The sequence below is a fragment of the Cygnus olor genome, chromosome 18, assembly GCF_009769625.2.
Source record: "Cygnus olor isolate bCygOlo1 chromosome 18, bCygOlo1.pri.v2, whole genome shotgun sequence".
NCBI classification, from domain to species: Eukaryota; Metazoa; Chordata; class Aves; order Anseriformes; family Anatidae; genus Cygnus; species Cygnus olor.
In genome coordinates, this window is record NC_049186.1 from 9,869,994 (window position 1) to 9,884,348 (window position 14,355).

Below are 14,355 nucleotides of genomic sequence, written 5' to 3' on the forward strand. Positions count from 1 at the left end.
TTATATAAGTTGTGGATGACACAGGTCTGAAAAATGTTTGGAGCGCTGAAACTTCAGAATTTCATTGTAAGTTTATAGGATTGCTTTTGAAGGTTTCCTTTTCAAGTCCTGAACTGATGAGTTGCTGGTCTTTTGGATTTTTCAAGTAAGAGATTTTTTAATTTATTTTTTTAAATTAAAAAACAGTTCATTTAGTTACTGCAGTGCTTGCCTTTGTTAAGAGTTGACTTCTGTACCTTGGACATGCTTTTCCAATTCATTTTGTTTGATTGCCAGTAGCTCTCCTGAGACAAAGCTGTCAAACCTTTTTGGAAAGTAGTCCCAAAATCTGTGCACTTTTAAGGGGGAGGTCCATCCTCCCAGAGTTAGTGCAATGAATAGAAAATGAAGTTGATAAGAATTGATAAGAACTAATGCAAGTGAAAGGAAGTTGTTAAGTGGAAGATTAATGACTAGAAGCAGGAGCCAACTTCAAGTATTGCTGTTAACCTGTGGAAAGACAGCCAAGTTGCTGAGAACAGTCACCATCGCTTTAAAATATATGTCCATATTTAATAGAAGACAACTTTTAGTTTGTCTCATTTTTATGCTCTTTCAACGTATAGAACAATAAAGGCATGGGCCAGAGCTCAACTGATGCAAAATGCAGAGGATTAATTTATGTCAGCCGAGATGTTCTCACTTTGTTAATGAGTTTTAAACGTAATGTGCTTGTGTGTACTTAACAGGTGTGCGAGTGTGATAGCCATATGTCAGTAATTTGTAAGCTTTTAATATAATTCAACTAGATTGGAGGTTCTGTCATGTTTAGTTTCTAGTATTAGTATTTTTACATGTCCTTCATATTTATTTATGGTATGGTATGTTCACAAACTGTCTGTCTGGAAGTGGATTACTGTGCTGTTTTTTAAAATCAACGCTTGTTTATCACCTGGTACTGAGATTTTCTTCTACAATGTCACTTTGTTAGAGGGATATATGCATATATTTCTTTTCATATATACATATGCATGTATTTTGTGAATAGAACATGCATTCTTATTGTGATGCTCATTTTTGGATGATAAGGTGTCTGGCAGCAAAGCATACTTTCCCTTTTCTTTGGATTAATTGTCAATCCAACTTTATTTTTTTGATAATTTGCATAAGACTACGTGCCTCTTTAGTCTTGAGAGAGAGGAAGCCTCTTTATGCAGTGTAATAAGCAGGCATATACTCTGGCTATCAGTGGGTGTGGAGTCTGGAAATTAACAGCGTGCGCTGCTCTTCTGCGCTCAGCTGTTGAGGACTGCAGTATTTCTTGCACTGCATTTTGCATTTTTTAGTTGAATGATGACTTGGAGTTTTGTAGCTCGATTTTTTTCAAGTATTTCTGCAAGTCGTAGTGAACAGGTGCATACAACAAAGTAATCGTATAATAGCTATTAATCATTTGTGGTGTATTTGTTTCTTCTATATGTTCGTTAAAGATTCTTGCTGGAATGACTGCTTTGGGTAAGTCAAAGGAGTGAAAATAAGGGCAGAATGAATGATGCTTGTTGGTTCCTTTAGAGTTTGTCAACTGAGAAGATTGGAAGTGATGTTCTTAGGCTCAGTTTTGGTTAGCTTGGCTGAGAGAGCTGCACGATGGCCTGAGCCTGGTGCCCCACTGCAGGCCCGGTGGGCCTCAGCACTGTGGGCTCTTGAAACATCCTGAAAGCAAATTTTTTTTCTGTTGGCAGTATAATGGTTCAGTACATTTTTTGGTGAGATGTTTGTACTTGTGCTCCAATGGTTGTGATCTGTCCTGTGTAACGTGAGGGAGGTTACAGGGATCTGTCATTCTGGGGAAGCTTTTCTGGCTGCTCTGTTGCCTGGGTAGGAGGAACGATTAAAGGTAGAAGTGGAATAGCATGAAGGTGAATAGAGGTGTTGCCTTTTTTTTTTTTCTAAGAACTCTGAGAAGCACAAAATAGCTGTCATATTCGCAGAGTCCTGAAGACAAGCTTTAAAGGCATAGTGCAAATACACAATAGATTAAAAATACTTTTAAGATGAAAACTTAGACTATAAGTAATAAGTGGCAATATGCTGTTGTTGGGGGTGTTAAGTACACTACAATGAACAAACAAGTGGAAGCAAGAAATGTATTTTAGCAATCAAATTCAGCAGTAATCTTAATCCTTTAATAAGAAACCTTTAAAAGGAAATGTGTTTATAATGTGAAATCTCTGAATAATAGAAAACAAAAATAAACATGCATCTGTGCTAAAGGACGTTCTTTGTGTAAATGTCACACCTGCCTAAAGAATAAAAGCTTGCTTACCATGCTTGGTATAGTAACACAAATATGAAAAGTTTAATTCTTAACTGTTTATTTAAATAAAAGATGATAGCTCTTTTCTGGGCAGTAGCAGTTGTTTTTATTGCCAACTAAAACATCTTACAAATTCATTTTCTAAATAAATATTTTAGGTTGAGAACTTTTGTAGCAGCTTTCTCAGATAAATATGAAAATACCAAGAAACTGAATATTAATTTTTTTTAATTTCTTTTCATAGCAGTTATTTGTTAGTGACTTCCCGTTGCCTTCTCAAAGACATACGTGAATAATATAAAGGTTACGCAAAGGACATCAGTGAAATTTATTCCTTAATTTAGTTGTTTATTGGTTCTATTTTGTTTTTTAAAGCTGGACGTGAAAATGAAAATATTGGAAGGTAAATTTCATGAAGAAAAACTTAAGTTGCAGCAGAAGCATGATGCTGATGTTCAAAAGGTAAGAACTATTTTTTTTCCAGAGACAATATATAGAACAAAATAATAGAGAATCTGACTATAATAAATTGTTCACAATTGTACTTATTCAGAATTGCAATTAAGGTTCCTTTAAAGTAAGATTGTAGATAACAGATTGCGTAAGCTGATAAGAATGCAGAATATTCTATGATAGCAGGAACTTAGGTAAAGAAAAATGCTTGCAGAAAGCATATGAAAATACCAGGTGACTTTTGTTTATTTGTTTTAACTAGGCAACCCATTTTACCAGTCTAGCAGCTTCTATCAATTTGTATGCTGATGAAATCATAAACTTCTGATTTTTCTTTTAAAGAGAAGACATCTGTATTTTAGGAAATTGTGCACAAAAATATTAAAAAGAATTATATTTTTAGGGACAAAATGCAAAAAATAGCAGTAGGACAATATGTATGCTTATCACATGTTCCTACTAATAGAACAATAGTCTCTGGTTTGACACCATTTTAAAGCATAGGCTGGTCTATAAACAGTTTTTTTATGCTCTTGCATTATTAACGCTGTGTGTTGCTTTTAACCCTTCACAGCAATAAAATGACACCAGATGCACTTCTTTTGGGCTAAGTTGGGTTTGACTTTATCATATTGCATAACACCACTTTAGGGAAGATTACAAAAAGACCATCAAAGACCATTCTGTTACATTTAATACTGTGTTTTGAATGTGTGGGGTCAAATCCTGTGAGGTACTAAGTGCCTTCTGAAGCGTTGTGATTCCAGGAGTGTAACGGGAGCTCAGTGCTCAGGATCGGGATCACAATGACTTGTCCTACCGTACGCTTAGCATTACTGAGTATCTCTAGTTTTGTTTCTTAAGACTGAGTCACAGATTTGGAGGAAGTCAGTTGACACAACACTGTGACACATCAAAGCCTCCTGAAAGGATGTTAATATTTGGTCAGGTGCGTTTTTGGCTCATCTGTTCTCAAAGTCTGCAAGCATAACTAGCTAGCAAAGATGGGAGTCTAAAGGAAACGGCTTTGTGAGAATAAGAAATAGTTTAAATGCTTTCTCATCCCTTGAGTTGTTATCTTTTTCTAACTGATCTTAGAATTCCAGCTTCCGAAGTCGTTTCATAGTGTTGGATGTTTTAGGAAAGGTTTAATATCGTCATATCAATCTTTAAAGACAAAAAAAACGTTTAATGCAAATGGAGTAATACTGTTTTAAGATAAAAGCATCTGTTTGATGAGAGATTTGGGGCACTGCTGTAAAATCTGAGTTGATTGTTTATTTTAAACTTGAAGTTTAAATTAATATAGTATCTCAAAGTATGCAAATACTCAAACAATTTTTTCCAAAATCAACGTGTACAGAAATGTAAATGTAGTTACACCTCAAGGACTTGGTCTATTACAAATAATAGTACTGGTGAAGTCAAAGAAAGTGTAATGAAGCTCACTAATGATTTAAATCCTCATCAGGTTTAAGGAATATTGAGGTGCTTTTAAGTATACCTAGGCAGTACAAATATGAAAAAGGAAACAAATCATTTCTATTTGCAGTTGTAGAACCGTGAAACTTCCAGACTCTTCCAGGGCATTAGCTTAATTTTTCTGTCTTGTAAGTGCAACGTTGGATTTGCCCAAGTTTAAAAGAAAACAAAAAGACCCCCCCAAAAAAACATGAAATGCCTTTTTAATCTACACTAGTGCCTGCTTTTATCTAAATCAATCCTTTGTTTATGACTTGGCAGTCTTAGCTATGAAAATTATTTATATTTCATTGCTTAACCTGCAAGATCCAAGGATATCTTGAAGGCAGCTCCGTTGACAGTTATCAGTGTGCACTGGTTGTAACTTTGTGTTTTTGGAAGTTTAAAGTATTGTGAATCTTTGCTACAGATTTTGGATAGAAAGAATGATGAAATAGAGGTGTTGAAGTCCCTCTACAAAACAAAACAAAATGAAGCTGAGGAGACGATTAGAAAACTGGAGAAAAAAGGTGATTTTTATCTTCACAGTTGTTGGTTGTTGTATTGGGTTTTTTGTTTGTTTTTTCTACATAGTGATATTGTACTGCATCCTTGTGGTCATGAGCCTGCGTGTTCCTTCCAGGTGCAAGCATACTTTTCCTCCTCATTTGCAGTTCTTTCCCGTATTTTTGCTTTAGATTTTAGAGGCTTGCCTGGTTGTTTTTGCTGGTTGTCTAGTTGCCAAAGCAAATTTTCCAAGAGGCGGTGTGTGCTTATGGTTAATGCCTACACGCTTTCATGAGCGTCACCAAAAAAAAAAATTTGATACTGAAATATTTTGGCCACTTATTCAAAACTTCTGGGATCTCTGGTTCAAGGTTCATTTATTTATACATTCAGTACATTTTAAGCAAACCACAATGTATTATTTATTTAAGACTATTGTGGCAAGATATTTGAAAAATGAGCAGTAGTCTTGAGTATGTCATACGTATAAAACTCGGCCCATCTGAGTGTGGCTTGTCAGCAGTTTTTGAGTATTAATTTCTTTTAGAATTCCTTGGAGTGTATTTACACTCTGGATGGAACCACCATGTAAAATAATGCACAAGTTTGGTGACCTAGGTACAGAAAGAGAGAAAGTTCCATGTATATTGTTTCCTGTTGCTTGCTAAGTAAAGTGTCCTGCAAGGAATCCAGTGCTTCTCTTGGGGGAAATTTTGGGAAATTAACTTTTTTGTATATCTTGGTCATTCAACCTGCGTGAAAATATTTCCTGGATGCATACGAAATCAGCTTAAAAACCCCTATTTTCTTTAGGTTCTAAGGAATTTTATCGATGTTTGTTTACTGCTAGAGTAAGGAAAACCTCACTATGAAATATTTTCTGAATATAATAGAGAACACCTTGCACTATTTTAGTGACATAGAATTTAAGTGCTAAGTTATAAAGCACATGCATTAAGTTTTTTTTAACAGCAGAAAAACATCAGAAAGCCAGGTCAATTGGAAAACTGTTCTAATCTGATTGCATCTGTTGCCAACAGTGAAAAGTCCCAAAGGTATCCCTTGAATGGTTGTTTATTTTCCCTTTTTTGACAGTTCAGACCCTTGTTCGTGAGTCACAAGTCATCAGAGAAGCAAAGGAAAAGCAGATCGTGGAGTTGAAGAAGATGTGTGAGCAAAGCACTGATTCTTTGAACAATGAGTGGGAGAAAAGGGTAATGAATATAATGCTTTGTTTGAAAGATTCCTACAGTCTGTATCTGGGATAATACATTTTGTTGCTTCAAAAACATAAATATAATAGAAAGGATGTTACTTTTAGGGAGATTCTCTTGTGTTGATTTTATTTACATCTAGAGTAATCTTGCAAGGTTCTTTTTGCTGACTCTCTTGCACATCCATAGTCACTTGCCCCCACCCAGCTGGTCACTCTAGAAGCTGTTCCTGGGCTTCATCTGGTCCTCCTGGCAAGTCGCTGGAGGTAATAGGGAAGTGTTTATTTCTGGTTGACCTGACATGGAATTTTAATCTTGGTAAACCTCCTGCTACCTGCTGTCACTGTGATTCCTTTGAACTATTACTTTCTCATTGGGTCATGAATTCTTCAAGGTATTTTTATTTATTGTTAGACTTAAGGCAGCAGCAAAGCATAGAGAAGCATGTTTACCGCAGAACAGCTTCACCTTTGCCCAAATTATTGTCAGCATTTGCCTTGCTTACCCCTCTCAGGAGAGGGAGGGTCACAAAAATGGCAGAATGCTTCCCTTCATAGATGAAGTATGCTGCTTAGGTTTAATTTTTTTTTCTTCCCAGCCCTGCATCTGGAAGTGATGTTGGTTTTAATTCTTGTCTTGTAAGAGAGAAACCATAAATCCTGTCCTATGTGCTTAAGACCTAGAAGCTTGAGTGTTCAGGGTTTTTTGTTTGTTTGTTTTAGAGAAGCATTATTTTCTGCCTGAGATCACACTTTTTGGTAGTTACATTGCAAGTAATTGTGATTGTCATCTGTAATTGTCATCAACGATGCAAGAATACAAACAAGAAGACAAAATGCTAATGTTAATTTTAATCTAATGAAACTATAAAAGTTGAATTGGAGCAGCATTTATCTTAAAGAAGATGGTAGTGTGAAGTACGATGGAAATACAATAAGTTTAAAAAAAAAAAATACTGCTTTATAGAGTCATAGACTTTTTTTAGTGAGACAGTTATATAGTTGTGTTATAGACGATAGAGGTGTGACCTGCACTTGTCAGGTGTTCTGTTGGTATACTGTGATAACAGTGTATATATAAAGTGCTAGTTTTATATGCCATTTACTATTTGCTATTATTGTTGTGGTGCAGCTTCACAATGCTGTAGCTGAAATGGAAAAGGAGAAGTTTAATATTCGGAAGAAGCACACACAAGATATGCAGGAACTACTTGAGGACACCAATGCTCGTCTTAGCAAAATGGAGGAAGATTATCTGGAGCAAATAAAGTCAACAGTAAGTTTTTTGTTAGTATGTGACAATAGGAAGTGTGTCTTTTTAAGCAATTGAATTTTGTGTATCTGTGCAAAAGTGTACATAAATACTGTTGGGCCAAGAAATGCAATTATCTTGTCTTGGGAAAGGACAGTGACTGGGCAGCTAGTTCAATCAAAGATTTTTGCCACTGGAAATGAACATTGAAGTGCAGCCCTTCAATGAGTTTTATGCAGATCAGTATTTGTATTGAAGGACTGTTTCTAGCATTTCTTGCTGTTTTTGAGTCAAATTAGCAAAACTTCCATCTTTGTAGATTTGTAAACTATAAAAAAAGATTTATGTAGCATCTACAGATACATGCAACTTCTTACTTAAAAATCTCCTCTTCAAATGACTGAATGTTTCTGTTAGATTGGACATCAAATACCAAGATTTAAAAAAAATGATCTTTGTAGTATTTTAATTTACTGCACTTCTTACTTAGAATAATCAGGAAAAAAATGTAATCAGGTGTAATTTGCCCTGTCCACCAAGCTACTTACTGTTAGTGAGGTTTGCTTGATCAAGTAAGACCAATGCTGTGTGAGCGTGTTTGTAGAATGAAGCCGTTGGTACTGAGGACCAGTGTCTGTGCTCAGCATGCTTCAGAGGCTCTTTCAGGCTAGCTTTAGCCTGGTTACGCTGATTTAATAGTAATTAATGACTGGAGGGCATTAGATCTGTTTCTGATTGACATCTTCCAATTTAGCTGTATCCAAAAGGAATCCAGTTCCTTTGCTTTGAGACTTCTGCACTGTGAACTAAAGCAGTGTAGATGGCAAGTGCAGGAGTTTTGCCTCCAAAGCCTGCTTTTGGTCTAGTAAGGAAGAACCTGGTGCTGATATGTGGATTTAGCTAAGGCCTCTGTCCCTGTACTTCATTTTCTGTTTCTTCTGGGTTTCATCTCACAGAAACAGGGTTGGTTGAAGCTCCTGTTTATTTTTGCAAAAGTGTAATTTTCTTTCAATTGGAAATTTGTAAGCTGTCTATAAAACTCTGGAAGCACTCTTATAGTCTAGAAATGCTATTTAATCATGTGCCTCAATCTTTTTGATCTTTGTTTAGCTTTAAAAAATACATTGTAATCATAATTGGTGTCATAGATAGATGTCTCCTGGTGGTGATGATAAGATGGGTGGGGAGATTTAATCATCAACCTCAACTTTATTCTCTAAGGAAGCGTAATCCTATACCAGACCTTTTAAGTGGGTCTTGTGCAGGCATACAAGGTTTGTAATTATGTAAATTATACAACAATTTGTAGTAAGGCATCATCAGCCTAAACCATATTGTTCAATTACTTTGTGAATACTTTTCTGCCCTCATTCTTTTTCTTCTGACATGGATCATAGATTTGAAATCTTTCTAAGCAATATCTATCTCTTTTTCAAAAGTGCAAGATTTGAATTCTATTTATCCTTCTGAGATAAACTTTTCTAGTGTTTCTTTAACTTATGCTTACCTAAAGCTCTAGCATTACTTTTATTCCCACTTCTTGTCATGTGTTCAAATGATGCTCTTGTATGCAAAAACTCACTTGTGATGACCATTGGTTTGACAAATAGAAACAAATTCTTCCCCAATTGCAGAATTGCACAGAAAAATCAAGTGAAAGTGTTTGTGTTGCAAAAAAGAGAAAATCTGAGGAACTGAATATGACAGATATGAAATAATTCAATATGTAAAGAGTGTAAAAAGCAAGAAATTAACAAGTATCCTGTTTTTTATCAGTATGATGTATGAAGAAAATTGAATGAGTGAAAGGACAATGTCAAATAAAGTTTATCCCATTATTAATGTATGTTGAATTTAAAAATTAACATTCAGTTCGTGTCATAGGTAACAGTAAATACAAAGAAAAATGGACACAGTCTGTCAGCAAGATTGAATTTAAGAACCATCAAAACTAGACAGATCTTGCTGAGCAGCTTCTGATTTAATAATTAAACAAGGTACAGTTCAAGGCAGGGCTTAAGATGAAAGACTAGACTGTCACTGGAAATTAGTTTTCTTTTTTCCATTCTCTTTCTTTCTTGGTTGTGTTGTTTTTTTTTCTATATTTCAGAGTTTTCTTGTTCAGAATTTCACATTGTCAAGAATGCCATTGCTGTTAGCAAGTGAAATTGGCTGAACAATTTAATACTATAGAACTCATAAGCAGGGTTTTGTGCATTGAACTATTAACTTCCTAAGGGGTGGGATCGCAGGGAGGAACTGTGATATTTGGCAATATGATATGTACGTGACTGTTTAAAAACAACAACAACAACAACAAAGCATGCTATGCAGCTGACTTTGTGTTGATGGAAAAATTTGCTGTGCTATGTTCATAAAATATCTTAAGTGACTGGCCAAAGTTCAGGTAACCATTCCAACTGTATGAGGTTCTTGCTTTACGGGCTCATTTAAAATTATATGGCAGTTGGGGCATTCACTTGAGAGGGCAGATGTTTGAGGTTTTTCTTTTACTTGACAGAGGGTGAAAATACTTTTCCACTTCCCTCATGTTCAGACCTTTGTTAATATAAAAATAACAATGATATGTACATCCTGGAAGGACAGCTATGTCTTATTTTTTAACTCTAACCTCCTGAGGAATACTTCAGTCATTTCCGTGCATATTAACATAAATTTAGGGAAGAGTGGGAAGTAGTAGTCTCATGCTACCTGCCTCTTCTATTTCTGCTCATTTTCAAGATTGTTTATATTAGGAGTTAAAATTGTGTGTGTGTGGGGGGGAAATATTTATAATATATTGAAAGAAAATCATTGTAATTAAACATGATATGTTTATGAGAAGTGGATTAACGAAATGTATATCAGCTGATACTAGAGGAACATGGTCTCAGTCCTGATGTGTATTTGCTATATTCCTGCACATGCTTTCCTTCCCTGTGTGCCTCCACTTTTCCAGTAATAAAATGGAGAAGATATACATACCTTATGAGATGATTGGTGAATTTTTTCAGTTAATATTTGTTAGTTGATTTGAAACACAACTAAACAGCATTTGCACTGTTAATGTAGCATTAGTGTTATAATCATTCCTCTTGCATTCTGTGTCCATACCATATATTGCTGTATCTTATGGTTTACATCCTTGGATGTGGTTTTCCCAAAGTGTACTCTTAAAACAATTATTTAAAATCTATAATTTAGCAACCTAAGTGCATTGCTCTGCGTTTTAGTTTAGAAATTTGATATGCTTACAGACAAAAGTATGTATGATGATGGTGAAAGTACTTGATAGAATATTTTGGCATGAGAAACCTACAGATTTAACTGGATGCTATGCAGTCTACTATGTTTCCTAGCAGACTTCTATAGCTGCTCCTCACCATAACAATCAGTAAAATCTTATATATATTTTTTCCCCAAAATACTTTCTCACATGCAAGTTGTGCATAAGGCTAGTGATAACACTTGTTGGTTAATGGAAGGTCTATAAATGCTTTACGTGTATTATCATCAATTACAATTTTTATATAAATATCTGTCTTCTCTCATTTTAAACAATGCATAATTTAGAAATTGGGTGCATGCATTGTTATGTTTAGTGGAGAAGACACTTCTTTTTTGGGGGGTGATGTTGGTGTATATGTTTTGAAGTTTTGTGTTGTCTTTTTGGTTTTTGTATGTATGTATGACATAACTTACTGTCATGATTGACAGATTTGCCATTGTAACTCCTGTGTTTCTGGACCACCAAAGAACCTTGCTGCTCTAGACTGCTGGATAACAACAGGGGTATATGCTAATTTATTCTGGTGTTTTTTAACAATGACTTATTCTTTTAGAACCAGACGGTCAAAAATCTCGAGGCTCGTGTGCAGCAGTTGACTGTTGAGGCTGAAAATAGTAATTTACAGCGTCAAAGATTATCTCAAGAAAAGACTGAAGCAGAACAACGTTACCAGGCAGTATGCTCTGAACTTCAGGAAGTGAAAGCAAGGTAATTAAGTAGAGGTTGCTGTTTTTAATATTGCTTTCGGAAATTCCATATTCTTCAAACATTGTTTTCACTCAAGAACTCAGTGAATGGTAATTTGCTTTAGAGAATTTTCATAAAAATGTATTAATTGATGCAAAACTAATTTTGTAACTGGCCCAAATGACCATCATAAATAAATTATCTTTCCATTATTTATAAGTATTTAATTCTGTTACAACAAGCACGTGATACAGTCAGATATGTGAACTCTGTAAAATAGAAGTTGAGCAGGTAAAATGCCAAAATATGAAAGCAATTTCCATATTTTGTTTGCTTACTACTTACAGGCACAGCTCACTTCAGAAAGACAAGGACCGTATTGTACAGGAATATGAGGAGAACATTCAGCAACTACAAAGTAAATATGATGTTGATATAAATTTTATAAAACAGGAGCATGCTCTCTCTGCAGTTAAGGTATGCTTCCATCTATAACAGGAATTAAAAAGTTTTTTTTAGAAGTGGTCTACTCAATATAAATGTAATGCATATGAATAAATCCCAGAAAATGTTCAGTTGCATAAGTTATTCATGTGCATAAGTTTAAAAATAAAAATGCGAAAAAACTAACTTAATTTTTCATTCCCAAATTTGACAGAAAAAGTATCTGAAGCTAACTAGTAATTCTGGTGGGTGGGTGTCTATGTGCATATATAAGTGGTACTTCTATAGGGGCTGATGTAAAGTATTTGGAGTTACAAACTCTTTTTTTTTCCTACATTAATAATTTTCCAATTTTTAGTCACCTTTGAGAAGTGAATATAAAAAGGCAAAAGATGCATCTTGTAGAGCTAATAACACAAAGATTCTTTCTGTTAAATCTTTACAGGCATCTGATATGATTGAAGAGTTGCAGCATGGTGTGTGTATATTAAAACAACAGTTACAAGATTCAGAACATCAAAGACAGCAACAGCTGAGGGTGAGCCCTGAATTTCTTACTCAGGAATGACCAGTTCTTTGTACTTTCCTCAGTGATCTGAAATTTTAGATAGCCATAGTAAAATACACTTAAATACATGAGGATGCATATTGTATGTTATTCCTAGAAATACATAGGGTGTCACCTTATGCTTTAAGGTTGATTAAAAAGTAGGAGTAGAAGAGATCATTTTATGGGTAAGAGCAGAATTTTTACAGGAACTTTTTGACTATTTGTCTTAATTCATGTGTTTTAATGTGATTCAACAGTATAAATCTGTGTCTGTATTAAGGAGAAACATGTCAAAATTACAAATATTTTTTGTCTAATCAGCATATGTTTTTAAGATTCAAATTTTTTTCTGCTTTTTAACAATTCAGTTCAATTTTCATTATCTCAGGATAATGAGTTCCACGTCTCTATAACGTATCAAGCCTGTTCATGTTTTGGCATCTACTTTTCCTCTGATGTCTTTCATTTCAGAGTTGACGTAGTACAGAATAGCATTTTAATAGCTCAGGAGAGCAAGTTGTTTTTTGTCTTCCAAAGCTTGAACCATGACTTTAGAGATGGTTTTGCGGGATATTTTTTGCTGTTGGTTGGATTTTTTTGTCAAAGATTTTTCTCTGAGTAAAATCTAAGACTACTGCTCACATCTTGCATTTATGATCATGAAACAAAGTCCTGTAACTTTACATCTTTTTAGATACCCTTTATAAGCTAATGAAGTACTAAATAAAGTGGTGTGTTTTCCATAATTGAAAATAACAGCTAAATGTCAATTTGAAAGTATTTAGTGATGTTATGAAGTGCAAATATGGATGTGACTGATAACGACTGCTTTAAAATAAACGAAATATGTGATTTGTCTATTTAGAAATACCTCTTCATTTGCAGGATCAAGACTATAAACTTCAACAGGACAAACTTCACTTGGAGCGTGTATATGAAAAGCAGGTAATATTTTCAGGAAAATATACTGTCTTATGCACATTTTCAAGACTGCTGTATGCAACAGGTAAAGGTTTAAATTCCAAAATCATCCCCCAACATAATTTTTTTTGTAGAACAAGGACATGCAAAAAATGAAATGTAACAGCCAGTCTGAAAAATAATCTTATCTCAAATGGGGATGAAGGTGTAAAAATATTTCACGCAAGTATAGCATCAGTGTTTTGAATTGGGAATGCATGCTCGCTCTCCCTTTGAGAGGAATTCACTACAGCTAAAAGGGTGCAGTGCTTTCTATGCTCTGTATTTCTGTGCTCTGTATTTCAGTGCACTGTATTTCTTTCATTATTTTGAGTCTGTCTTAGCTATTGCCGTTTAAATGAAGAACTGGTAGTGACAGATTCTGGAGATGGGTTGCTTGTTTGTTGTTTCTCAGTGTGAGAAACAGGAGGCCTTAACCAAAATTAGCAGGTGGCAGTTTCAAAAGGAACTTTTTCAAACAATCTCTAGTGAATCTGTGAAGGTCTTTTATAGGGTACTGTGCAGTCCAAGCATTTCATGAGTTAAAAAAATAATTAGACAAATTTGATGAAGATTTAAGTGCAGCCATTTAATTGCTGATATATCACCTCAAATTATGCAGGCTGGGAGAGCATTACCAAAGTGCTGCTGTATGCCTGTCCTATTTATAAAGTCGTCTTTTGTTGGTATCTGATGCTAACTGCTGTTAGAGGAAAAAACAATGAACTAAGTTGAACTTTGCCTGACCTGTTGTCAGTCTCCTTATGTTCTTCTATACTTTTTTCCCAATGTATCTTTATTCTGTATGGCTACGTGGTTTGAATGTGGTTTCTATATGTTGTCAATATGCATTGTTTTTACATGAGAAACTTAAATTAGAAAGTGTAGTTCTCAAAAGCACTTCATCCTAAGCACTTTGCAAATGCTATCTACTCTTTCAGACTTTAAACATCAATAGGTTTCAAGTTAAACTTCATTTTTAGTGACGTTATGTATTCAACTCATGTAGTGTTTAGTAAGAGAGTGTTAGATGACTGTTTACTGGAAAGGATGTGTTATTCAAACATCATTTCAAAATGTGGCAAATACATAATGTAAAATGATGAATTGTGATCATAGCGACTTGTCACTTAGTAATAGCATTTGCTACATGAACTGTAGTGAGATTTTTGGTTTGAGTCAGTGCCTCCTGCTGACTTGAATTAAATTCTTTTTCGTTCCAAGATATGTTTTGCTCTAATCC

The 14,355-nt window shown here is 34.7% G+C and overlaps 1 protein-coding gene across 11 annotated transcripts in view; it reads left to right on the plus strand.

Annotated features, from left to right (window-relative positions):
- Positions 1-14,355, plus strand: part of CEP112 (centrosomal protein 112) — a 162,975-nt gene that overhangs the window by 27,796 nt on the left and 120,824 nt on the right. For all 11 annotated transcript variants that reach the window (XR_005813688.1, XM_040530960.1, XM_040530958.1 and 8 more), the window contains 8 exons: positions 2,672-2,758; positions 4,641-4,740; positions 5,813-5,931; positions 7,063-7,206; positions 11,025-11,179; positions 11,506-11,635; positions 12,048-12,140; positions 13,038-13,097. Coding sequence is in view for 10 of the 11 variants with exons in the window: in XM_040530960.1 (XP_040386894.1) it covers positions 2,672-2,758; positions 4,641-4,740; positions 5,813-5,931; positions 7,063-7,206; positions 11,025-11,179; positions 11,506-11,635; positions 12,048-12,140; positions 13,038-13,097 (888 nt within the window). In the remaining variant the exon portion in view is untranslated. The remainder of the gene's footprint in view (positions 1-2,671; positions 2,759-4,640; positions 4,741-5,812; positions 5,932-7,062; positions 7,207-11,024; positions 11,180-11,505; positions 11,636-12,047; positions 12,141-13,037; positions 13,098-14,355) is intronic.